Raw genomic sequence first — 22978 nt, forward strand, 5'->3', positions numbered from 1 at the left:
TTCTGTACAAGACCACCACATATGGAAAAAGGTTCCTTCTTTTTTCTTACACTTCCAGCAATACGGACTCATGTTGGGGTGCATCTTCGCTAACCTCGAAGGGGGGAGGTGCCATCTATAAAACATTTTATAAAGGTTTTCCTTATATGCTGCTGATCTAGTGGTCTTATTATTTCTGCCCCAAACTTTCTCCCATTCCGCTAATGTGATGCTGCGCCCTACGTTCTTACTCCAAGCAATCATATTTCCTTTTACGATTTCTTCTTCTAATTCTGTTTCTAATAAGTAATTGTAAAATTTTGTTATGTTTTTTTTATCTGTTCCTAATAAAATTCTATCTAATTGTTGCAGTTTATTGTTGATTCCGAATTCTTTCCTATCTTGTTTGTATCTGCTTTGAATCTGAAGGTAAACCCATTGATCAATTTTTTGTCCTTGCTCCTGAAGTTCCTGCCTCGGTTTCAAATTTCCTTGTGGGTCCAATAAGTCTTTGTATTTAATCATTTTGGTAATCTCCAGATTGTTTGGGTGGATCATCGCCTCCATTGTTGAAATCCATACTGGTACTTTTGTATAATGTTTTTTCCGTGTTTTCCTCCAAATTGTTAATAGTGCGTCTCTAATTAAATGTCTAAGGAAATATTTTTGAGTGGTTTTCCCTACATCCCATAAAAAGGCATGCCACCCCCTTTGTAAATCGTGGCCTTCTAGAAATAGTATTCTTTTGTTGGTTAAGTTCACCCAATCCTTCAGCCAAACTAACGAGGTGGCCATATGGTATAACTCCCAGTTTGGGAATGCTAACCCTCCCCTGCTCTTCATATCCTGCATTGCTTTTACATTTATTCTGGATTTTTTCCCTTGCCAAATAAATTTCAGGGTTATTCTATTGAGTTCTTCAAAAAACTTTTTGTGTAATTTAATTGGGATCGTTTGGAATAGGTACAAGAATTTGGGGAGAATGTTCATTTTAACGATTCGACCTAGTAGTAAGATTTGAAGTTTACCCCATGATTCTAACCTTTCTTTACCTGGTGTATCAATTTATCATAATTATTTTCTTTAAGTGTCTTACAGTGTGGTGTTAGCCAGATTCCTAAGTATTTCACTTTCTTTGTCACTTGTATATGCATTATTTCTTCTAGTTCTATTTTCTGTTTTTCTGTTAAATTTTTAGTCATTAATTTGGTTTTTTTTCTATTTATTTTGAGTCCTGCTACTGCTCCGAATTCCTCTAATTCACTCATCAATTTTGGTCCCGTCTTTTGGTTCTTCGATAAAGAAAATCATATCATCCGCAAATGCTTGCAATTTATATTCCTCTTTCTTAATCGTTAATCCCTTTATATCTGAGTTCCCCCTAATTCGCGTTAATAATGTCTCTAATGCTAGTATGAAGAGCAGGGGAGAGAGTGGGCAGCCCTGTCTCACTCCTTTTTCTATCTTTATTGGGCGAGTACGTTCCCCATTTACTATAATATTAGCTTGTTGTTTGTCGTATATGGTTGTTATAATATTTTCAAATTTGGTGCCCAGATTCAAATTATAAATTTTTTGAATTAAAAATTGCCAATTTAGATTATCAAAGGCCTTCTCTGCGTCTAGAAACATAAGTGCTACTGTTTCTCGGGGTGGGCTTCGTAGAATTCTAGTACGTCTAATACTATTCTTAAATTGTTCTTTATTTGCCTAGTTGGGAGAAATCCGTTTTGATCTTCATGTATATACAAATTTAACATTCTTTTTAATCTGTTTGCTATAATAGAAGTGAATATTTTATAATCAGTATTTAAAAGTGAAATCGGCCTGTAGTTATTTATATATCTGGGATCTGTATCCTCCTAGTAATTAGAATAGAATATTCAATTTAGCCTTTGCAGAATAAACTTCTTGGTAATACTATCTGGTACAGCTGAAGATTTATGATGTATATTAAAGTTCTGCCATGAATAGACTTTACCTGTGTTTATAGTTCACATTTAGTCTATAAATAAAACTTGTTTTATCATGCTAATATTGAACATAACAATCACAAAACTGGTATAGGCATATATTCCTGTGACATGGTTACAGCTATTATTTATTTGTTTGTTTTTATTTATTTATCACATTCCACCTTTATTATTTTTACAAACTCAAGGTGGCAAACATATCTAACACACCTTCCTCCTATTTTCCCTACAACAACTCTGTGAGGTGAGTTTGGGCTGAGAGAGAGTGACTGGCCAAAAATCATGCATCTGATTTTCATGGCTAAGACAGGATTCAGTGTCTCTTCCTTTTTAGCCTGGTGCCTTAACCACTAGTCCAAACTGACTTTATTATTTTAAAAGTATCTCCAAATGGCAGACATAATAATCGTCCTTCCTTCTCCTCTTTTTCCCCACAACAACCCTGTGAAATAGTTGGGCTGAAAGAGTGTGACTGGCACAAGATCACCCAGTAGGCTTTAATGCCAAAAGTGGGATTAGAACTCAAGTCCCCTGTTTTTAGACCAGTATCTTAATTATTAAAATTATTCACACTTTTTTCTTGTTTCAGGGCATGGAATACATCGGTTGAAATATACGCACACCTACAGTAAAATAACCCGTAAAATCTATTTATTTAGCTGGTAAAAGTATTTTTGTGCTGCTATTTATTCATGCCTCTATGAATAAAGTACAGGAATGCTTTTCAGCTCATTTGCTTTTAAATGGCTTGTCTCGTACAACTTAGCTGTGTTTTTTTTTTTAAGTCAACCACTATCATGATTAGCAAGGGCTCATCATAACTTGTGGCAAAGTTAAATGTTAGTGGAGACTTGGATGCTTGCTTACATACTGTGAACAAATACCTCTCTCTTTTAAAATTCAGTAAAGTGAGGCACTGCACCAATCTTTTTTTAAGGCAGTGCTAGCTTTTTGAGATAGAACTCTGTGGAGAGTTCTTGGTAGTCTCTAAGCTTGGTTATTTTCTTGCAGACATTTCATTACCCAAATGGGTAACACTTTCAGTGCTAAAGGGGAGTGGGAACTTACTTTCTGTTTATCTGGTTTACCTCTATAGGTTCTGTGTATAGCCAAGCTCAAGAAACAAAAGCAGCAGAACTCTAGGAATGCTTTATTGTTGTATAGTAGAATAACAAAATCTTGAAAGCCTCTCAGTTTTACAAGTGGCACACTATCTATCTTCAGATACTCCATAAACACATGGGAATCCTTTCCACCTGATTTTGAACATTCTGTGGCTTCTTCCTTGTTTCTGTCTAGACACTTAAAAGAATTTTCAAAAGGTTGCTTTGTACTAAAACCTCAGGCTTTTCCAAGCATGCTTGCAGAATCACAATTATTTCTCAACCTTGACAAAAAGATGTATGGACTTTCCACTCCCAGAATGGAAGTTGATTGGGGAGTTCTGGCAGTGGAAGTGCACACATCTTAAACTTGTTAAGGTTCAAAAACACTGATCTAGGCCATCCAAGGCTCTGTTCAGTACAGAAATCCAGGCAAAAACACATCAGAAAGATGATTGTCTTGTTTATGCTTGCACTTTTTTTATGACTTTCCATGGAAAATGGTTCCATTTTTAAGTAAGGTTACTTGTCATTAAGGTTGGGATTTCACCAAAACTTGCCCTGCTGTAAACTAACATTAATTATTATGTTCCATACTCTGGAACAACAGAGAATAAATTTTATTGTATAGCTGCCATTGGGAAAGTAGAAAATTGCATTATATTACCCCAACAGGAAAACAAATACATGTATGTTTACAGAGTGATTTAATATTAAAATAAAAATAAATAAAAAGCCAGTATAAATAGCAATAGCACTTAGACTTACATGCTGCTTTACAGTATTTTTGCAGCCCTTTCTAAGCATTTTACAGAGTCAGCATATTGCCCCCAACAATCTGGGTCCTCATTTTACCCACCTCGGAAGGATATGGAAAGCTGAGTCAACCTTGAGCCTAGTGAGATATGAACTGCCAAATTGCAGTCAGCCGGCAGTCAGCAGAAGTAGTCTGCAGTACTGTACTCTAACCACTGTGCCACCGCGGCTCAAATCAGAGACATAATGTAGTAAAAGGAGGGCATGTATATTTGAATTTGAGGTTGTGTTTTCTTTTTTGCTTTTTTACTTAATGACTTAATACCTAGGTTGATTTAACCACGATAACAAAATGTTAACCATGATAACAAAATGACACAAAAAATAAATGTTTAAGTCCAATACTGGCACATGAAGTCAAAAAATATAATGTTTTTAAAATTTACAATTTCAGTGGCTGTTCAGCTTTTCTTGCCTGTATCTCAAGGGTGCATTTTTCACTTTTAGATCCAGTAGAAAGCTTGTGAGACGTGGCTATGACGAAAGGACAGGTTGTAACTTGTTCAAAAAAAAAGTTATTTTAAAAAAGAGGCAACAGCCCTCTGCACCTTCACGTTCAATTTCTGAGCAGCTTCCCCAGGAAATGCAAGAGGAGTGTAAGATGGAAGTAAACCCATAGTACAGAGATATTCTATGAGTACCATTATAGGTAAATTACTCTGTTTTCTATTTCATGAATTACTCAAGTACAGGATTGGACTTTGACCACGGATGAATACTTTTAAAATAATACTTTTATTTTGCTTTTATTATATAAGTAACAGATGGCCAATCAAAAAATTGTTCATAGGTCTATAACATTTTGTAGCTAACCTGCAAGTTAGGGTCCTTGTTTTGTTTTGGAATGTACTTGTGCAGATATGGCCAGATATATCGCTATGTGTATGCTCTAAGAAATATGCAGGACATTATGTTAATTTCAACTTATTTTATGGCAAATTGGGTTGTTTTTTAAATAACATTGAGGGGCACCAACACTTTTGGCCAAAACTACAGTATATCTGAAAAACAATTTAATCTAGTGGAGTCAAAATATACTCTTATTGTTATGCACAATAACAATTTTCAGTTGGATCAAATTTTCTATATATAATCTATGCATCCTATTTAGGGCAAACTAAAAACAGTCACATTCTAAAAAGCACTGAAGAAATTACCTATCTAAAAAGCATGGAAGAAATTACCTATTACAGACTTCAAGAATCTCATGTATTAAATGAATTACTACTAGCAATACAATGATATATAAGTACTCACATATCAATAAATGCTGATCAAGATGACGTGAACATTCAATATGGAGCATATTAGCAAAGGAAAATTTTCAATTCAGAGAATTGGAACATTAGAATTAGTTAGCTCTCATATTTTTTTTTCCAAGGTGGAACTGAACAATGCCCAACAATCATTAGCAAACTGGCAATTTCTTTGGACTATGGTCCCTTCATATTTTTCTCATTTAGCAATACCTTTGCAGCATTTCCAGCTTAATTTTTCACAGGAATATGAGAAGCTGTCTTGGATCACTTTAGACAATTATCTTACTCATCTTGCTCAGCACTCTGACCTTGGCTGATCTTGAAAAACTAACAGTGGAACATGGTTGCTATCTGACTGGGAAGCTACCAGGAAGATAGGACCCTAAGCTAGACAGGAAAAGGAAGGGGAGGTGGGATTCTGCAATAGCAAATCACTTCTGAACTATTGCCAAGAAAACCATATAGATATGAAATTAAATTATTCAAGCATTACAAATCAAGCTCAAATGCAGGAGGCTCTAAGTAGGAAATTGTCTTATATCCAATCAGACTATTTAACCACCTTGTTTAGTATTATCGATTTCTAGATTCTTCAGATATTCCAAATAAACTGCTGCAAAATCTTTTTGAAACTAAAAAAGCCAGGGATCAGTCTTGAGACTTTCTTTAACTAGTAGTCACTATTCTGAATGATTTTAATAACATAAGTTATTGCAACACAACACTGCAGGAAAAATCAAGCAATTAGGGCATCATTATAAAATACACTAAAAAGAGAGTGCAGGGTTCACCAAATCATTTTACTGTTCATTCTAGAATCCAACAAATTTATTTGTCAATAAGTCCATTATGTCGGCTTTCTTCTGTATTTCCTTGCCAATACTAAATTGTGCTTTAAAATTGTTACTAAATTTTTTACTAGAGTGAGGCAGAAGAAACGCTTCATTCAATAAAGAGGCACTTGCATACCCATGTATTAACTTTCAATTTCTTTAAAGTGAATATTGCAGTTGTCTCACATCTTCTGAACTTGTGTTTACTAATAAAATCCCCAAAGGAAATATATACCTGCAACAAAATCAATCCCACTGGAAGGTTTTCTATGTATTTCAGATCCTCCTAATGGAATCCTGACCTAAACTTTCTTCATGTAAAATCTTGCAATAATTGGGGGGGAAAGGAAGGAGGACAGACGACAAAATATATATAAAGGACATTTTGATGTTAGCAGAGATTTGCCAGTTCTGAGTTAGTGGTCAGTGAGATCATAGAAAATACTGTCACAAGTCAACATTCTATGTTCTTCTATATTCATCCAAAATCCACCTTTGCTTTTAGATTACTTCATTCTTTGCATCTCAAAATTTTTTGAGAGTACCATTTTGTTTCCTTGGAGCTACTGTGCAGCATCCCAATCTGCTACCACTTCAAAATCATTCTAACTGTTGAGAAATTTCTGAGTTGCAAATTTGTCATCAAATTATGAAGGTGGCAATATGGTTTGTCCTTCCTTTATTTTTTTTATTTAAATATGGAATGGCAGGATTCAATTTAGCAACTAAGAAACATCTCCAAGCATTCCAACTAGAGTCCACCTGAAGCTACTGCTTTGTTGATATTCATCTCTTATCACACACTCTTCTACCAGAAGATACTTCATCTTGCAAGAAAAGTTATTTATGAAGCCAAGCAAATTATAAGTCCCACTTCATTGCAAACAACTGTCATAGTAAGCAATGAATCTCCAGGGAAAATCTTGGAAATTTGATATGATGACTTGGTTTGTATTAGGCACTACTGGGAGGTAAGTGTACCTATCAAAGTGAGTTGACTAGCAGTGGTCATTTAACGTGGAATTTAGTTAGGAGATGCCAGACAGAAAAACTCTCAATATTTCAAGGAGTCTAAATGGAAGGAGAATTGTAAAAGGCCTCTGGTAGGTGCCCAATCACACAGACCTCTGACCAAAATTCAAATTTCACAATGGGTAAAGGGAAAGAGAAATATTCAATATGTAATAAAAGAAGGTACATGGTTGAAATAAACCAAACTAGAAAAAAGTGGAATAATTGTGCATTTCTACATAGCCTTCCACATCCTTTCCCCAATGCTCAGAATCAGCTAACAAAACAGGCCATAATAGTTGTTAACTGCTAGCATTCTCAAAACACTGATATCTTTGCATAAGCCAGCCAACAGTCTCTGAATCTGATCATTAAGGAGTTCAAAAATTAGTCAATTCCTCCCTCCACTCAAATTCTGGTCCTTACTTTGAGTTCTATTTCTTTTCTTGGCATATTTTATTACAAAACCCAGGCATTCATTTAGAAGGGAGCAGCAAAATAGTTCAACTACTAGTCATAAAGACTAATCTCAGGTTAGGACTTCCGGTTTGAGCTTCTTCGGCGACAGAACGAAATCTCGACTCTGCAAGGCTTCGATCTGTGCTCGCCGCTGGAGCGCCCTGAGCCGGCTGGTTTCGGGGCTAAGCCACCCCATAGAGGAGGTGAAGAGGGGGGAGACTGCCAGCAGGGTTGAGGAGAGCCACATCTCTCCTCCCCAGCTGGCCATTACTCCCTTTCCTGAAGGCAGTTGCAGCGGTGGTCAGAAATGGCCACCACAAAGAAGAACTTGACCGGAAAAGAATGTGCAGGAGGAAGATAAGAAGAGAAAGTTTTGGTTGACTGGGTCAAACAGCAAAAGCAACAAATAAGGTACCCTGGAATTGAAACGGTTAAAAAACAATAACATTGTTCCCTAAGATGATTTTTAAGCTGCGAAGGAGAGAGAAGAGGGAAAAGATTTGGTTTTCTCCTTTTCCTATACTGACAGCTAAGAGACTTAAGCAAGAAATTAGAAAAAAATCCACTTTGACATCAATAGGCATTTAATGCTGAAAATAAAAAGTCAAAGGGATAATAAAGATTTCTGGATAATTAAAAGCTTTTGAAAACAGGAAAGGAGAGAAAAAGAATAAAAGGGAGGATCTGGAAGAGAGGAGACTGCCTGGAATTAAAAAAGAACTTACAGCAAAATCTCAACAAGACTTCCAAAAGATACATTCTAAATGAAATATCGCAACAAAAACCCCAGGAAGAGAAAGTTGAAAAAGAAATAAGAAGATATAACTCAGGACTATCTGAATTACTTGATGATTTCTGGATTCTTGGTTATTGTTCAATCGGGTGGTTGTTTAAAACTTTTTAAAATGGCTCCACTTTTAGAAGAACTGAAAATGAAACTTAAAAAGTACATAGAAGATGCACAAGAAGGGAGAGGTTCTTTTGGCTTCGTATTTCAGTTTTTAGAAATGGAGAGTTGGAATTATGAGAAACAAGAAATGCCTGCAGAACAAGAAGATTGCGACAAAGAAGAAGCCATCTTTAATGAACAAGTAATCTTAGATAGGGGGGAAAAAGGAAAGGGGGGAAAGAGAATGGAAAGTTTAAGATTGGGAAAAACAACTCCCCAAAAAAAAATAATAGAGTGAAAAATAAGTATAAAATCAGAAAACAACAGAAGAGGGAAATGCAGAGGAGAGAATTAGAACTAGAGAGACAAAGGGGTAAAAAGGGAAGGGAGAAGATGAGAGGGAAGAAAGAAAGGAAAAGAAGTTATAAAGGACAGAAGCAAAATATAGAGAAACAGGGCCTATTTAGAGATAATGGGTGAAAACTTAATGGAAAAACGGATTCTGAAAAGGTACATAAGATAGTATGGTTATATTAAAAGCAGAAATAATTTTAGAAAATATGAAACAATGTATGATTAAAATGTCTGATAAAATAGCTATTGTAATTCAGTGGAATGCTTGTCAATAAATAAATGTAACAAAGGGTATATTTAATGATTTATAAAACATATGTGAAAAGAAATAAGGGAAAAATTAGTTATGGAGATTATATGTGTTTTTAAGGAAGTATGATATTTAATTGAAAAGAAGTGTTAAAGATGTTATGGTTTTAATGATTATTAATGATAGAACTGAACTGGAATGGAATGAGGGTTTATAATTACATATACTTATAATCTTTCTTTCTTTTTCTTTTTTTTAAGAATATAGTGTGTATTATAAGAATGTGCCAAGCAGAATTCAATTGGAAGTTATGTATTATGTATTATATTGAAGGTCATAAACTTAAGGTATATATTGAAGTTTAAATAAGAGTTGAATGGATGTAATTAAAAGGTATAAAGGTGTCATACTCCAATTAGTAACTACAGGAGAAAATTTGTTTAATGAGAAAACATAATATGAAATTGAAACAGAACAAAGTATAAATATAATGATTTGAATTGAGATGAGATAATCAAAATAAAATTGAGAAAATTAAAAGAGGGGAAAAAACTATATAGAAAATGTAAAATAGTATAAGATATGGAATAGAATACAAAAAGGAGCATGAAATTGAGTTTTGTGTCTGTATAAAGAAGTTCAACCCGGGACCATGCTATTTTCAAAAAAGATGTTTTACTTGTATTTTGTGTGTGAAACCCAAATAAAACTTTATTAAAAAAAAAAAAGACTAATCTCAGATTAGTACAATTCTCTAGTGACTTCCTCATACAGTTTGCATTCTGACTGTTGTACAATCAAAAGATAGATGGAAAAATGTTGCCCAATTTAAAAGAGAGGGCCAAGAATTCCCTTATATAATTCATTCATTATAGCTTCTTACTTTCTTCAATAAATAATAATTATCTGAAGTTATTTGGATTTCTTGTGAGATTGTGTAAATGATTTATTCCTGCCTGGGAACACTAACTCTGATACCCCCACATGTTGTAGTGTTTTTCCTGCCAATGTTCAATAACTTTTTTTTTTTGCACTACATCTGACCTGGAAATTAATCAGCCAGCTGCCAAATACAGATGATGGCAGAGGAACACAAGATCAATCCACAATGCTAATCCAGGACTTATGCAATTATAGTACTATATGGAATTGCCTTCTATCTGACTTATAAAAAAGGATTATAATTCATAGATGACATGTTTTTAAATGACGTTAACATTTTTTTTCAGTTCTGCAAAGAAAGAAATTGAGTGGGTAATGCTCCAATTAGGTATTGTGAAATCAGTTTGGGCAATGATTCTCAGATATTTTGACATCACAACCCTTTTACATTCCTAAAAATGATGGAGGATCTCAAAGAGCTTTGGTTTATGTGGGTTATATCCATTGTTATTTATTATATCAGAAATTAAAACTGAGAAATTTTAAGTATTGATTTATTTGACCGATACCTTGAAAGGTTGTTGGTGACTCATAGTAGTCTTCAGACCATTTCGAAAAATACTTCATATATATTATAATGAAACAAATGATACATAACATTTAAAACTCTCCTACCATTAATTTTTTTAAAAACTGGTGACAAATCAACTTTTCATCATTACAAAACAAATGCATCCTCCCACTCTCCTGAGTGTCCTGCTGAGAAGGCTTCAACAAAGCTTCAAGAGAACTTATGGTACTTTATAAAGGCAAACTGTGTAGATACAGATACAGTTATCACCCAGGGAACATTGGTGTTGAGGATGGCAGTGGTGATTGCACTTCCAGTATAGAGTGGGCCACAATTTCCTACGGAGCACACTTATTTTAAAACTTGCAGGCAGCTCAATGGAACTCTTGATATACCTGGACATCAGAGTCGCTGAAGCTTTGGGACTTGGTTGTGGCAGTCATAAGGAAACTAGAAGACTTGTCTATTCTATTTATCTTCATTCTACTCAATTTTTGATGACTCGTGAAATGTCAGTAAGCACAAATCCTAATTCAACTGAGCCTGAGAATTATAACAGGGGGGGAGGATGACTTCTTGGTCCCAGTGAAAGGCATTACTGTGTGACTATTAGAAATTCCTTTTCTATATAAAATGCTCTTACTCACAGCATGGTTCAAATGGGATTCAAGTTAGGCTTGAAGTCCCTGAAAGTCTCATTGTGGATATCAGTGGATAGTGCCAGAAGTCTGTTTTAGGAATCGTTGATGCTACCATGGGTATAGAGAAGCATCAAGCTCTTTAAAAAAGGACTGAGGAAAGGACTGTTTTATGTCTGTGAAAGCCACAGCAAGGCAGTCCCATGCTGGAAGGCTACAACTTATAGAAGGAGATTGATTATAAGTAATCCTCGACTTACAACCTCTATAGAGTCCTGAATTTGGGTTGTAAGGAGTTGTAATCATAAACCAAGGCACCATGTGATCAGGCTAATTTTATAACTATGTTATGAAAGCTGTAAAATAAACCACCCTGGTCATCATATGAATTCATCAGGTCCAATGGGCATTTTTTGCCAATTGAACATGGTGAAAAAGGCAAAAAGTATTGCGAATTGTGTCATGTGACCACAAAGAATACTACGCTATAAATGCAAGTTGGTTGCTCAGCACCTGAAATACAATCACGTGATTGTGGAGAGGCAATTGTCATAATGTTGAGGATAGGTTGTAAATAGTTTTTCTTAAAGTATTTTGTAATTTTGACCAGTTATATAACATTTTTGGGGACAGGTACCTCTAGAAACCTCTGTTACATCTGAATAAAATGAGTCTTTGCAAATGGCTGCTAAATACTAACCTCCTAAAGATGAAGGCTGTTTGTTTGAATACTCTGGGATTGAAGCACCGTATCTCTGCACCTTACCCAGTCCACTGCTGTGTTGTAGATTCCTTTGAGGGTTATGCTGTGGGAGACAATACATTTTTCTCAGCTCAGCGTAGGAGCCTGGGTACCTTGAACTGCTGCCTCCCTCTCCTGTGACATGGCTTTCTCTGATCATGTTTGTTAATAGGAGGATATTCTGTCCTTTTAGGAGTGTGACCTCTCCTTAGAGCAAGCTGTATTATATATCGTTCCAGGAGGTTTATGCTGCCTTCGGCTTCTTCTACTATACAAAGTCTCCTATTTCACTTAAACTGTATAATTTCTAGCTTCATCTGAGGTGAACTTGACCTAGTGAGGTTGGATAAGGCTTTTGAGAACTGCCACCTGAGGGAGCTCTTCACCTTCGTGTTGCGAGGATCCTTGGGCTGGTTACCTTTTAATATAATCATTAAACCTAAAGCTTATTTGACGTAGATATTTTAATTTAGACAAATTAATAACACCAATTAAATTTTGTTAAGACTACAAGGTTTTGTGCTCAAAGTTGCAGCTCCTGAATGAATATGGGACTCTTTCTTAATTCTCAACTGGACCATGGGCACACTTAGTTAACCTGTTTTTGTTTTTTAATGAAGTGAACACAAGACTCAATACGTACCACTATGGATAGAATTACAGGATTATCATTTGCAACTTTAGAAATTGCAGTAAGCATTTTATTCTATTGGTAGCTGCAATCAGAACTTTATTGTAGGCAGTCAGATGTACATGGATGCCACTGGGAAAGAAAATAAGTTTTGATTCCATGAGAAATTGATATTTTGAAATAACTGTTATTTAAAACTGGGAAGTAATTTTTTTCTGAAAAGCTTGGGCTAAAAATGGGGTCACTGCTCTAGATGCTAATACCTTTAAAACTCTTAAAAGGGTTACAAAAACAGTGTAATTTATCTAAAACAGCTGAGTAGCAATATATTCAACTGAAATGACTAAGGGAGGTGTCTGAATTGTGGGCAGCAAGCAGTGGGACTAGCTGCTACTACTTTTGCTTGTATGTCCTGTCGAGCTGTCCTTCAGCAGCCTTTTCTGCAGTAAAGGTCCGGAAAAGTCTATGAGGAGAAGCATGAAGAGGAGGAAGATGTGTTATTTCTCCCATCCTCATTTATATGTTCCTTCCAAGTGGTTCAATCTGATTGAGGAGACTCTCCCAGTGTTAGGAAGGAGGCAATAGCAAGCCATTTTCCAAGAAATCTTGTCAAGAAAACTGCAGGAACCAATCCTGGCAGTCACAAGAAATCAACACCGACTTGAAAGCAAAAATAAAAAAATAAAAATAAAAAAGAACCTTTCAATCTACTTCTTTTGATGAAACAGTACTCAAATGCAGTGAAGCACCTCGTATTTGGTTTCTCTTATATAAATCAAGTAATTACAAAAGCAGACAGTATTTTTCCAAATGTCCGACTAATCAGAAATTGAGCATGCGTGTGTATATTTGTGTGTGTGTGTGTGTGTTTGTGCTTCTCTGCTTTGAAATAAAATAAGTATAAGCCTCTTATGTTTCAATTCTGCATTTCCTTTTCATGATAACCCTTTCTGCTCTGGCAAATGTATACTCCCATACACTATTTTAGGACTCTTGGAAACACTATATCTGCCCATGAATTAGGGGATTAATAATGTAATGTGGAGATGGGCATATGGGTATATGAAAAATGAAATCTGTAGCCTTGGCTTTGAATAGCTGTTTGGACTAATTAGTTCTCATTTTAGCAATAGCTATACATCACTTTGTTAAAGCATCGGAAATAGATTTGAAGTATGTGCACCACAGTTCTGGACAAAGTTCACAATTTGTGTCTTTGTATATACCTAAGAATAGAGGTCAATCCAGCATGTCCTCTTTCCTAACCATGGCTGTCACATACCCTTATGGGGAAAAAAAAGGGGTTCTCCCGTGTTCTTGGTTTCCAAATGTATTCACTGGAATGTTCCCTTATGCCTGAATACTACTCCAATTGAGTATTCTTCCTCCAGCTATTGCCAGTGATTGCTGAGGCCACCAGAGAAAAACCAGCAACAGCCAATCCCTTATTTTTTAATCCAGCTCCATTCCCAGTTGAATTTACTCTGTGTTTTAACTTTATTCTTAAGACTTTAATGACGTCTAAGTTGTTTGTTTATTCCCAGCCTGCCTTCCTTTTGAATTGTGTCTTTTAGACTATAAGCATGTAGGAAAAGGCAGTTTTGTTTTACATATACGTAATTGCGAACTATTCTGGGAGTCTTTTAGGCAGAAGAGAATGAGGAAATAGGAACAGTACTATATCAAATCCCTCTGAAGCTATGGAGGCCAATGGCCACCACTGCATCCTATGTCAACAAACAGCATAAAATTAAATATTGATTGTGTAAACAATTGGTTTATTTTATCTGCCCTAATCTACTTCCAGGGTCGCAGGTTGAGCCAAAGCTAAACTTATTTTCATTTATCATTTCACTATTTCTCAGCACCGAGTAACATTTTATATACTACCATTTATTCCAAAGATAAAGCATCTTGTTAATCCCTTTTGGGTGTACAACTAAGTTGCTCTTTAAAAGCAATGGGGAGAAATAAGATCTTTCATAGCCAGGAAGCTGAAGGCCATAGACACACGGCATTTTCTGCCTCATAAAAAGATTATTGTTGGAAGATGTAGATCCCCCCAACTTTCCATAGTCCTATGGATAGAAAACTTCAGTCACATTTTAACTGTGAAATCTTATTCAGCAACTTGAGGCATTCACATCTCAGGAGCACAACTCAAACTGACCTGTTTGTTATTTTATTAATGATTTAAATTATACTTTCAGTTGTAGTTTTCTATTCAAGCACCCCACTAGCTTAAATTCTCTAAGGTTCCACATTATTTTCTTAAAATAAATTTCTAAGCAAAATACAGTTTGAAAATAGTTATAAATCTTTTTTTTTTTTTCAATCACACAAATGTTTGGAATCAATTCTCTATTTTTGCTTCTTTTAGGAAACTGGGACTAATTAGTTTTAAATGGTTTTACAAGCAGTGTAGAAATTCCAATTTAAAGCACAGCCACCAGAGAATTTGCCCTTAGCTTTTTAGCACATTACACACCAGTCACAATTCAATAATATTCCATAAGGTTTGCAGCAAACCTATAAAAGGAACTGTGAAACTGAAATTACCTGTATATAACTATTTTTTTTGAAAAAAGACACTTAAATGGAACACAGTATTATTTCCTGCATTTCTTTTTTGAAGAAGCAAACAGTAATACAGCTCATCTATTCAGGGCTAGCCCTACCACTATGTTGCAATGTACAACTGTTACAATAAATGGACGCTAAATGTTGCAATGGTCAACCTTGTAAAAATGCTGGATGGACGCTCTAATGTTGCTATGTGATAAAGTGCTGACTGTGTGGAAAAATACTGGCTGGAGAAACGAAAGTTATGTGGGAAAAGAAAGTAACTGGGCAGGGCTAAGAGTGGGGGTGATAAGACCCCAGCAATGGTATAGTTTTTGCATTAGCATAATTATGTAGATTACCTTATAAGGAAAATTTCCTTGTTCCTGCTATGACGCTTGCAAGCAACCTAATAAAAGGAGGTACCTGCCTTTGTTCAAAGTGCCTTCATCCCGAGTAAACATTGTGTCCGTGTGTTTATTTATTTACCATGAGAGGCCCAGGGCTCTGAACTCAGACCCTGTCGTCGCCAGGGTGTGGGCAGCAAAAAGCCACACCACTAGACAGGATGAAATGGATAATTCAGATAATAGACTGAAGACTGCTTTATCTACTCTTATTCTAGTCTGTTTGCTGGATCAATTGCCCATTCAAATATCTCACCTTAAGGACTTTCACAAGGTTCATTCGAAAGACGTCAGCCAAGTATGATACCCTGGCTGGTTGGGAATGGGAATGATGGGTCAGGTGTCCGGCAAACAAGTATATCACAAGGGCAGCATGAACAAATAGTATTAAGGAAAATTGAAGCAGTGTCTGTCCTACTTCTGACCTTTATAGGTATCTTTAATTTAATAAACATTTCAGGGGCTATGTACAGAACACTGTGTAAGTAAAAGGGCATTTTTAATCCCTCCTGCAGTCTGAAAGCCAGTAGTGTAGGTTGGAAACAAGATTACATCTGTTACACTGCCATGCATTTAAAATAAAATGTCAAAATATCAAATTTGGAGCCACCAACTTCGTATCTTTTTAATTATCACAGATGACTATTTAAGGGCCACAACCCAGTACAGCATTCTGGCACAAGCAAAACTGAAATTAAATCCAAATTCTTTTCTACTTGACTCATCTGCTTTGTAAAATATATGCTTAATTTTGCACTGCATGGCATGATAAAAGCAAGTGGGGTTAGGAACCAACGTGTGGGCTCCCTGCTTAGTAGAAGAGCATGATATAACGGTGGTCTAACATTTAGCTTAGCGCTTTCACTGAAAGAATCAGTGAAAGTATTCATGAAATTAATGAAAAAGTATTCTACTTGAGATATGGATGGATACTGTCAATCAGAACAGATCCTATAAGCCTAAAATAGGCTGCAATGGAGTATAAGGCAGTTCTGACTTTTAAGACTTACCTGTAGCATAAGCAATTACTGATGTTCATTGTGTATTACAACTAATGTTTACTTATACTTTTACAAACTTACTTTTAAATGCATGTTTTGGGGATCTCTGGTTTTGCCACTTTTCGATATTTAAATGTTGTATTTTTGGTTGCTACTTGTGTCTTTTTATTGCTGCTTGCTGAACTGATTACCAAGCCTCTACTGAGCACTTATTCAAACTAATGGCACTGGTGCCAATCAATTATTACAATGCTTGCATCCATAGGGCTAAAAGTATATCTGCATCAAACAACATTACGACTCCATGGCAAGAGCATTAAAATTACTCAATCACTACTAAAACTAGAGCTTTGAATTTTGCTTCAACTGAAACAAGATAGAACTATTTAGTTATACTTGTCAATTACGATTTATTATATAATAGACAGAAGGAAAATAAATTGAGACATAATTCAGGTAAGACAGATAAGATGGGGTCAAACTTTCCTAAACAGAGCAGATATGCAAATTGTTTGTTATTGTGCATTAGGACCCCTCATTTTTTTAGATGGAATTTGTGGCCAGAAGCATTATTGTAGGCTTTCTTTCCTAAATAATGACCTAACAGCAAATTGTAACCACTAAGCTTCACTTAGATAATGCATTGTGTGTTGGGCTACCCACTTGTGAAATACTGGTACAAAGTGCAACACTCACTTTGGTCTTTGGTCTATTTTCTAGAGGCAAAGTTAACGATTTTTAAATCTCTATACTGGTTGCTAATTTTCTTCTGGATACAATATAAGGAGTCACTTGTTTTTACAGATCTGAATGGTTTGGGTTCAGGATACCGTAGACATTGCCTCCTTCTGCAAGGTTCCCATCATTTAAATCAGGGGTCCCCAACCGCCGGTCCGCGGACCGGTACCGGGCCGCGGAACAACCCTTACCGGGCCGCTGGTTGCTGGGCGCCGCCATCTTTTTTGGTAAAGCGCTTCTGGTGAGCTTTTCCGGGTAGAAAGCTCACCGGAAGCGCTGTTTCGTCATAAAGATGGCGGCGCCAGCCTCGGTGAGCTTTTCCGGGTAGAAAGCCATTTCTACCGAAAAAGCTCACCAAGCAGCTAGCGCCGGCATCTTTTTATGCAAACAGCGCCCGTGACGTCACCGAAGCGCCTTTTCGTCATAAAAGATGGCGGCGCCCAGTTGACGCCGATACCGGGCGGCGCCCAGCTGATGTCGGAACCGGGCGCGGCGTCGAAAAGGTTGGGGATCCCTGATTTAAATCACCTGGGGAAGTACATCTTCAACGGTAGATGGTCCACCTTGCTGCAAGTTGGGCCCTGACCTTTTGTCATGGCTGAATATAATGAATTTGCTCCCCAATAGTAATAGCACTTAAGACTTATATACCACTTCACAGTTCTTTACATCCCTCTCTAAACAGTTTACAGAGTCAGCCCTCAACAATTTGGGTCCTCATTTTATCCACCTCAGAAGAATGGAAGGCTGAATCAACCTTGAGCCTAGTGAGATTTGAACTGCCAAATTACAGGCACAGCAGAAGTAGCCTGCAGTAATGCACTCTAACCACTGCACCACTATGGCTCATGGAATATAATGGTGACTACCACACTGGCTTTAAAAAAAACACCTTCCAGTTTACCTTTCACTATGCCTAAGTATAACATTTAAGTTTTAATTTATAGTTTTAATGACTTAAATCACCATTTTATCTTTTTGTAGAGTCTCTTGATTTTAATATTCTTGCTTTTTACACACCATCTTGGTATTTTGGTAGCAGGCAGCTAAAAATAAAATATATTAATAAATATTATTATTATTTCTAATTACAGATGCAATTAGTACTGCAAGGCTGCATAAAATGTGCATTCAATGTAAATTAAATGCATTCCAGTTTTCTTTCCACCTTAGATGTAACTGATGGGATGCAAAAATCATGGATGCAAACTGCACCTTCAAGAATGAAACACTATTTATTACACTGGTTTAGAAATGATTTGCTGTTTTAGCTTTAATTGAAGCAAAACAAAAATGTAGCATTTGAAAGCATATTGTAACATTACTTACAATGCTATTTTCCAGTTAACAGATGATAAAAGTTTTAAAATAATAGTCCAGTCTAATAACGTCACTCTTTTAACTTTGTTTGTATTTGAGCATTGATTTTTTTTTAAAGTTCCTCTATCTCTATCAAAGACTCATATCAGCTTAACTATGAATTTGTGTTTGATACAGCAGATTACAAAATGCCCTTCAGTTTCAAACGATTTTAAATGGCACAGCTTTCCTCCAAATGTTCTGAGAGCTGTAACTAAAAACCAAAGAGGTGCTTTCCTATCCCAAAGGTGAGGCTCAGAACGAATTAAATACTTTAACTAAAATCCAGGCTATTAAAATACAATAGTGGCTATCTCTTGTTCCTATATCTTGTACAGAACCGGTAACAATACAGGTGAGTAGACCGAACATGGAAAGTCTCCTACCCAGAGATTGCAGATAGCTTTTGGTGTGCCTGATAGGCGGTCTCACATCCTTTGGTACGTGTTCTGTGCATTTCAGCATGTAACGATGGGCAACTGACTGAGACATCCCCAATGGAAATGACCAATTCCCGATACAGAGCCACCTGGGTGTTGAAGTCCTGGACAAGCTGAGAAAGAGAAAATCTATTTACATAAAACCAACATTTTGCTGCAGTGAGAGATAAGGCAGGTTTTTTTTTTTTTTTAAAAAAAAATGTTGTTCCAGCCGTGCTGATGCAGGCATTTGAACCAGAACGAAGATCTGCCCCTACCATGCCATAAATAATGAAGCATGTTACAAAAGCTGCCCTTTGCTCACCCAGAGCATGCATTTTCACTGGGAAATGAAGATATTTCACATATTTTAAGCCTTTGAAAGTGTTTTTCATGCTAAATGGCTGACTTAACAGCTTCTCTTTTCCCGGAAGCCAAATATTTTATCATGAAAGAAGATAATGTTTCCAGAAATAGTTTCTCCTCTATGCCCCCTGCCCTAGCCTCCACCCACTCCAATTTTTTGATTTGCTGTCTATCAGGAGTGGAATGTGTCACTCATTGCTCTGTTATTTTTTTTTAAACTATTTTTCCTGGCTCCAAGGCTGTTTTACTATTCTTAAGAATCTGACTATTTACCTAGGAGGAAAAACCCCTTGCCCGTCAGTATTTGTGCTAGGCTTCAGGGTTAAATGAATCATTATTATTTTGCTTAACACAATTACTATTATTGATTTTTCTTCTGAGACAAATTACATTTGTATATGTATGGTATGCAACAAGGAAAAAGATTAACAATATATTCTAACATTAATTTGTAAGATAGTTCAGATTTGCCCACCATTTAACCCTCAAATTATCATAAAATAGCATCCCTTTGTTTGAATATATGTAATAAAAAACAGTATATCTTATTGTTGTGTTGACATATAGTTTACCATAACCCTAACCCCAAATTATATTCTCAACACTTCTGTTGTACAAAGTTAAACACCTCTCCACCATAGCTGGATTCTCTGGCCAATCATTTCAACTCCAAGGGACTGTTGTGCACTGTGCGATAAAATTAATCTTCTACTCTTTCCTTTCCAGATTAGCATGTTATGGCCCCGACAGAAAAAGAAAAAACACATTTGACAGACTGCCCAAACCAAGGCTTGAAAACACTATCCTCAAAAGCTCTTTTGTGACACTTGCTGAGCCTTAATAAAACCTTGTGAATATCAGGCTTTATTTTTAAAGGTTAACACTTTGTAAACTCACAACTGTAAGTTTGTATAAAAGAAATTTAAAAAGTAAGATTCTTTTTAAATGCCTTAAAATGAAAAGAATACTAAAAAGTTTAAGCAAGTCATTTCCTAAAGAAAATGACTAAATTCAATATTGTAACTTTCATAGCCCAGTTCACATATTTCCATAATCGAAGAAAGGTTTTCAGCGCAAATAATCTGAAGTTTCATTTCACAAAATGGACTTTATTTACATTCATAGATTTCAGTAAGAATCCCATTAAGTGTACAGCAAATCTCAATGTAATTTGTCCATTTTAGGACACATAGGTCTTGATGAAGGAAGATGCCTATTCCAATCCAATGTGTCTGACTAGTCTGCAGCTTATCTCAGCCACGGTGTGTTCAGACTACTTGGATCACATCAAAATAAAAGCAGTAATTGTAAAATTCTCTTGCTTGATTTATGAAGGCTCAGACTTTTAGAGCTGCATTTCAATTTCAGCTAACTCTGACAAATTCAGAGTTAGAAGCCCAAGGCAATTTACAATCCTATGTAAGTTTATGCAAAGGAAATTCCTTTTGAATTCAGTATATATTCTGAAATAAATCTATATAAGATTACAATGAAAATGTTTGTGTAACTGTTTTTGAGTTGTCATTAAAAAATTTTTTAAATCATGCATTGTTTACAGTCATGGTCACTATAAATAATAACCTAAGAAGTATCTTCAACAAAAAGATTCCAAAAGGATAAGTACCTAAATAGAGAAATCAGAAAACTAATAATAGATTTTTCCTATCAAGTACTATGGTTTTTAGCTGTTCCAACTGCCCCAGTTAGCATAAAAATACTTTTTTTTTTAAAAAAAGGAACAGTTTGGATTGTTAGAACTCTATCTTAATGAATTTATAAGTTAACCATATAGAGAGCTCAATTGCACCAAAGTTCAACTTAGTTTTGATTTGGGAAGAATATGCTTCTGGTAGATTAACTTCCTATCTACCCTGGGGGGGGTGGGGTTGAAGTGGCAAGTTAGTTCATACATCAACAGGCACAGCTGCTATTTGCACCAGTAAGTTAGCACAACTGTGGCGTGAAAAGACAGGTGCACATCTTTTAATATCACCTCCATGTGCATTCACAGCCTTGTTTTCTATTGAACCAGTGGAACTGTATGGGGTTTATTTATTTATTTTTATTTCCCAATTCCGAAATTAAGGGGAAGTATAGAAAGTGCTTGCTCTGGATTTCTGAGGTCTACTACACAGGGCGTAGAGTATCGTTCCCGATTGCACGGTGGGCCGATACTACTAAACGAGCAGATGTTTGATACTTCTGTAGTGTCCACTGACCCACGCAAGCCAATATTCCCAAATCGCATCTTTCTTTACTTTTCTTACGAAACACGTATAAACGCGACCTCCTTCTCCAGTCCATTAAACACCGGAGGCTTTTTTTAAAAAAAAACAAAAAAAACCAACCGATCATTATAACGCCCCCCCGCCGCCTCACCAGCCCTGGTCTCGAAGCCGCTACTTGAGCAAAAAGGGTGTCAACTCAAATGCGGACTGCAGTTTTAAAAATAGTGCAGCTGCACGTGATCGGAATAGACAAGGAGCGGAAGACGGGGAGACGTGGGGGGGGGGGGGAGAGGAGTGGAGCCCCACACAAACACGTCTACAAAAACACAAAGGGGAGGGGGCGCAGCTGCGCGGTACCCACCATCTTGCAGTCATCCAGGGCTATTCTCTGGGTCTTAGGGGCGCCCTCGGTGCTGCCGCTGTCTCGGCCTTCGCAGTCTCTGCCGTGCAGCGACGTTTTGCCGATTTGGAAGATCGAGCCGGTGGACCTGGGGCGCTTTTTGCGCCCATTCGGTGCAGAACTCATTCATACGCATCCACCAAGCAAAAGCTGCTGTTTACACGGGTGCCAGCCGCGCGGGCGGGGGGCAAAGATTTTCCACCACGCCAGATTCGAGTGCCGCCGCCTCAGGCGGCAGCGGCGGCGGCGATAGCAGCAGCGCGTCGATGAACCCGGTGAGAGCTCCAGAATCGCTCGCCCGACGCCTTTCCCCCTCGGCTTCTCTTCACAGGCGGGAAAGCTGTTTGGGCTCCGGGGAGCCTTCGACCGGCAAGGGAGCACTCGAAGAGGCGGCGGCGGCGGCGGCTTGCAGCATCGCCTCCCGTCGGGCCACGGCAGCGAGGTTCGAGGCGAAGGATGCTCAACAACTTCTTCCTTTCAGCGCCGCCACCCGCAGCAGAGTGTCAGTCCCTGGAGCCCAAACTGAACGCGGGTCCGCTCTGCCCGCCCGGTTTGAAAGCGGCGGAGACCCGAGGTTGCTCGGCCGAGCGGGGCTTCCATTCAGGACGGAGGGGAGAAACCGAGCCCGCCCGTCTCCAGCAACCCCGCTTCTTTGTGCCTCCTTCGCGCACGGCACCAGTTCCGGGCTCGCTCGCTCCCCTCCCTCGCCGCCGCAGCACAGAAGGGGAGCGAAGGCATGTGCGCCTGTGTATATCAGGCAGAGTTGGGCGCGCGCAGGCGCACGCCTCAATCGGCCGATTTCTTTCCCTGGGCTCTACGCTACTTGTTCCCCTCGAGCCGTCGCCTGGAAGGCTCCCTTGGCAAAGGGCCCTCCGACGGGAGGAAACAGAAAGCCGCTGAGGTTGCTCCTCCAACAAGGCGGGGGCTGAGGTTAAAGCCTTAGCCCGCGAAACTCACCCAAGCCCTCCAAAACAGCCTCTCGTACCGGAGGCAAGATTTTTTTTTAAAAATAGGATCCACTTACAAAAGTGGCGTTCTGGGGCCTTCTGAGGTTCCATCACTAGGCTCTAATCCTTTTTTCCCCCCTACAAACACCCACCCCCTTTTC

The 22978-nt window shown here is 37.5% G+C and overlaps 1 protein-coding gene across 3 annotated transcripts in view; it reads right to left on the bottom strand.

Annotated features, from left to right (window-relative positions):
* Positions 1–22727, bottom strand: part of RGS7BP (regulator of G protein signaling 7 binding protein) — a 72441-nt gene extending 49714 nt beyond the window's left edge. The window contains exons 1-3 of one of the 3 annotated variants that reach the window (XM_087958369.1): positions 21832–22641; positions 18844–19010; positions 11718–11823 (exon numbers count right to left, since the gene is read on the bottom strand). Coding sequence is in view for 2 of the 3 variants with exons in the window: in XM_026670536.2 (XP_026526321.1) it covers positions 18844–19010; positions 21832–21996 (332 nt within the window). In the remaining variant the exon portion in view is untranslated. Of the gene's footprint in view, positions 1–11717; positions 11824–18843; positions 19011–21831 lie in introns of all 3 variants that reach the window. The other 2 variants (XM_026670536.2, XM_087958367.1) reach the window with 2 other exon arrangements.
* Between the last annotated feature and the right edge of the window lie 251 nt (positions 22728–22978).

Source organism: Notechis scutatus, chromosome 2 (assembly GCF_049901735.1).
Source record: "Notechis scutatus isolate UNSWTSFEM ecotype Mainland chromosome 2, rNotScu1.2, whole genome shotgun sequence".
In the NCBI taxonomy this organism is placed as follows: Eukaryota; Metazoa; Chordata; class Lepidosauria; order Squamata; family Elapidae; genus Notechis; species Notechis scutatus.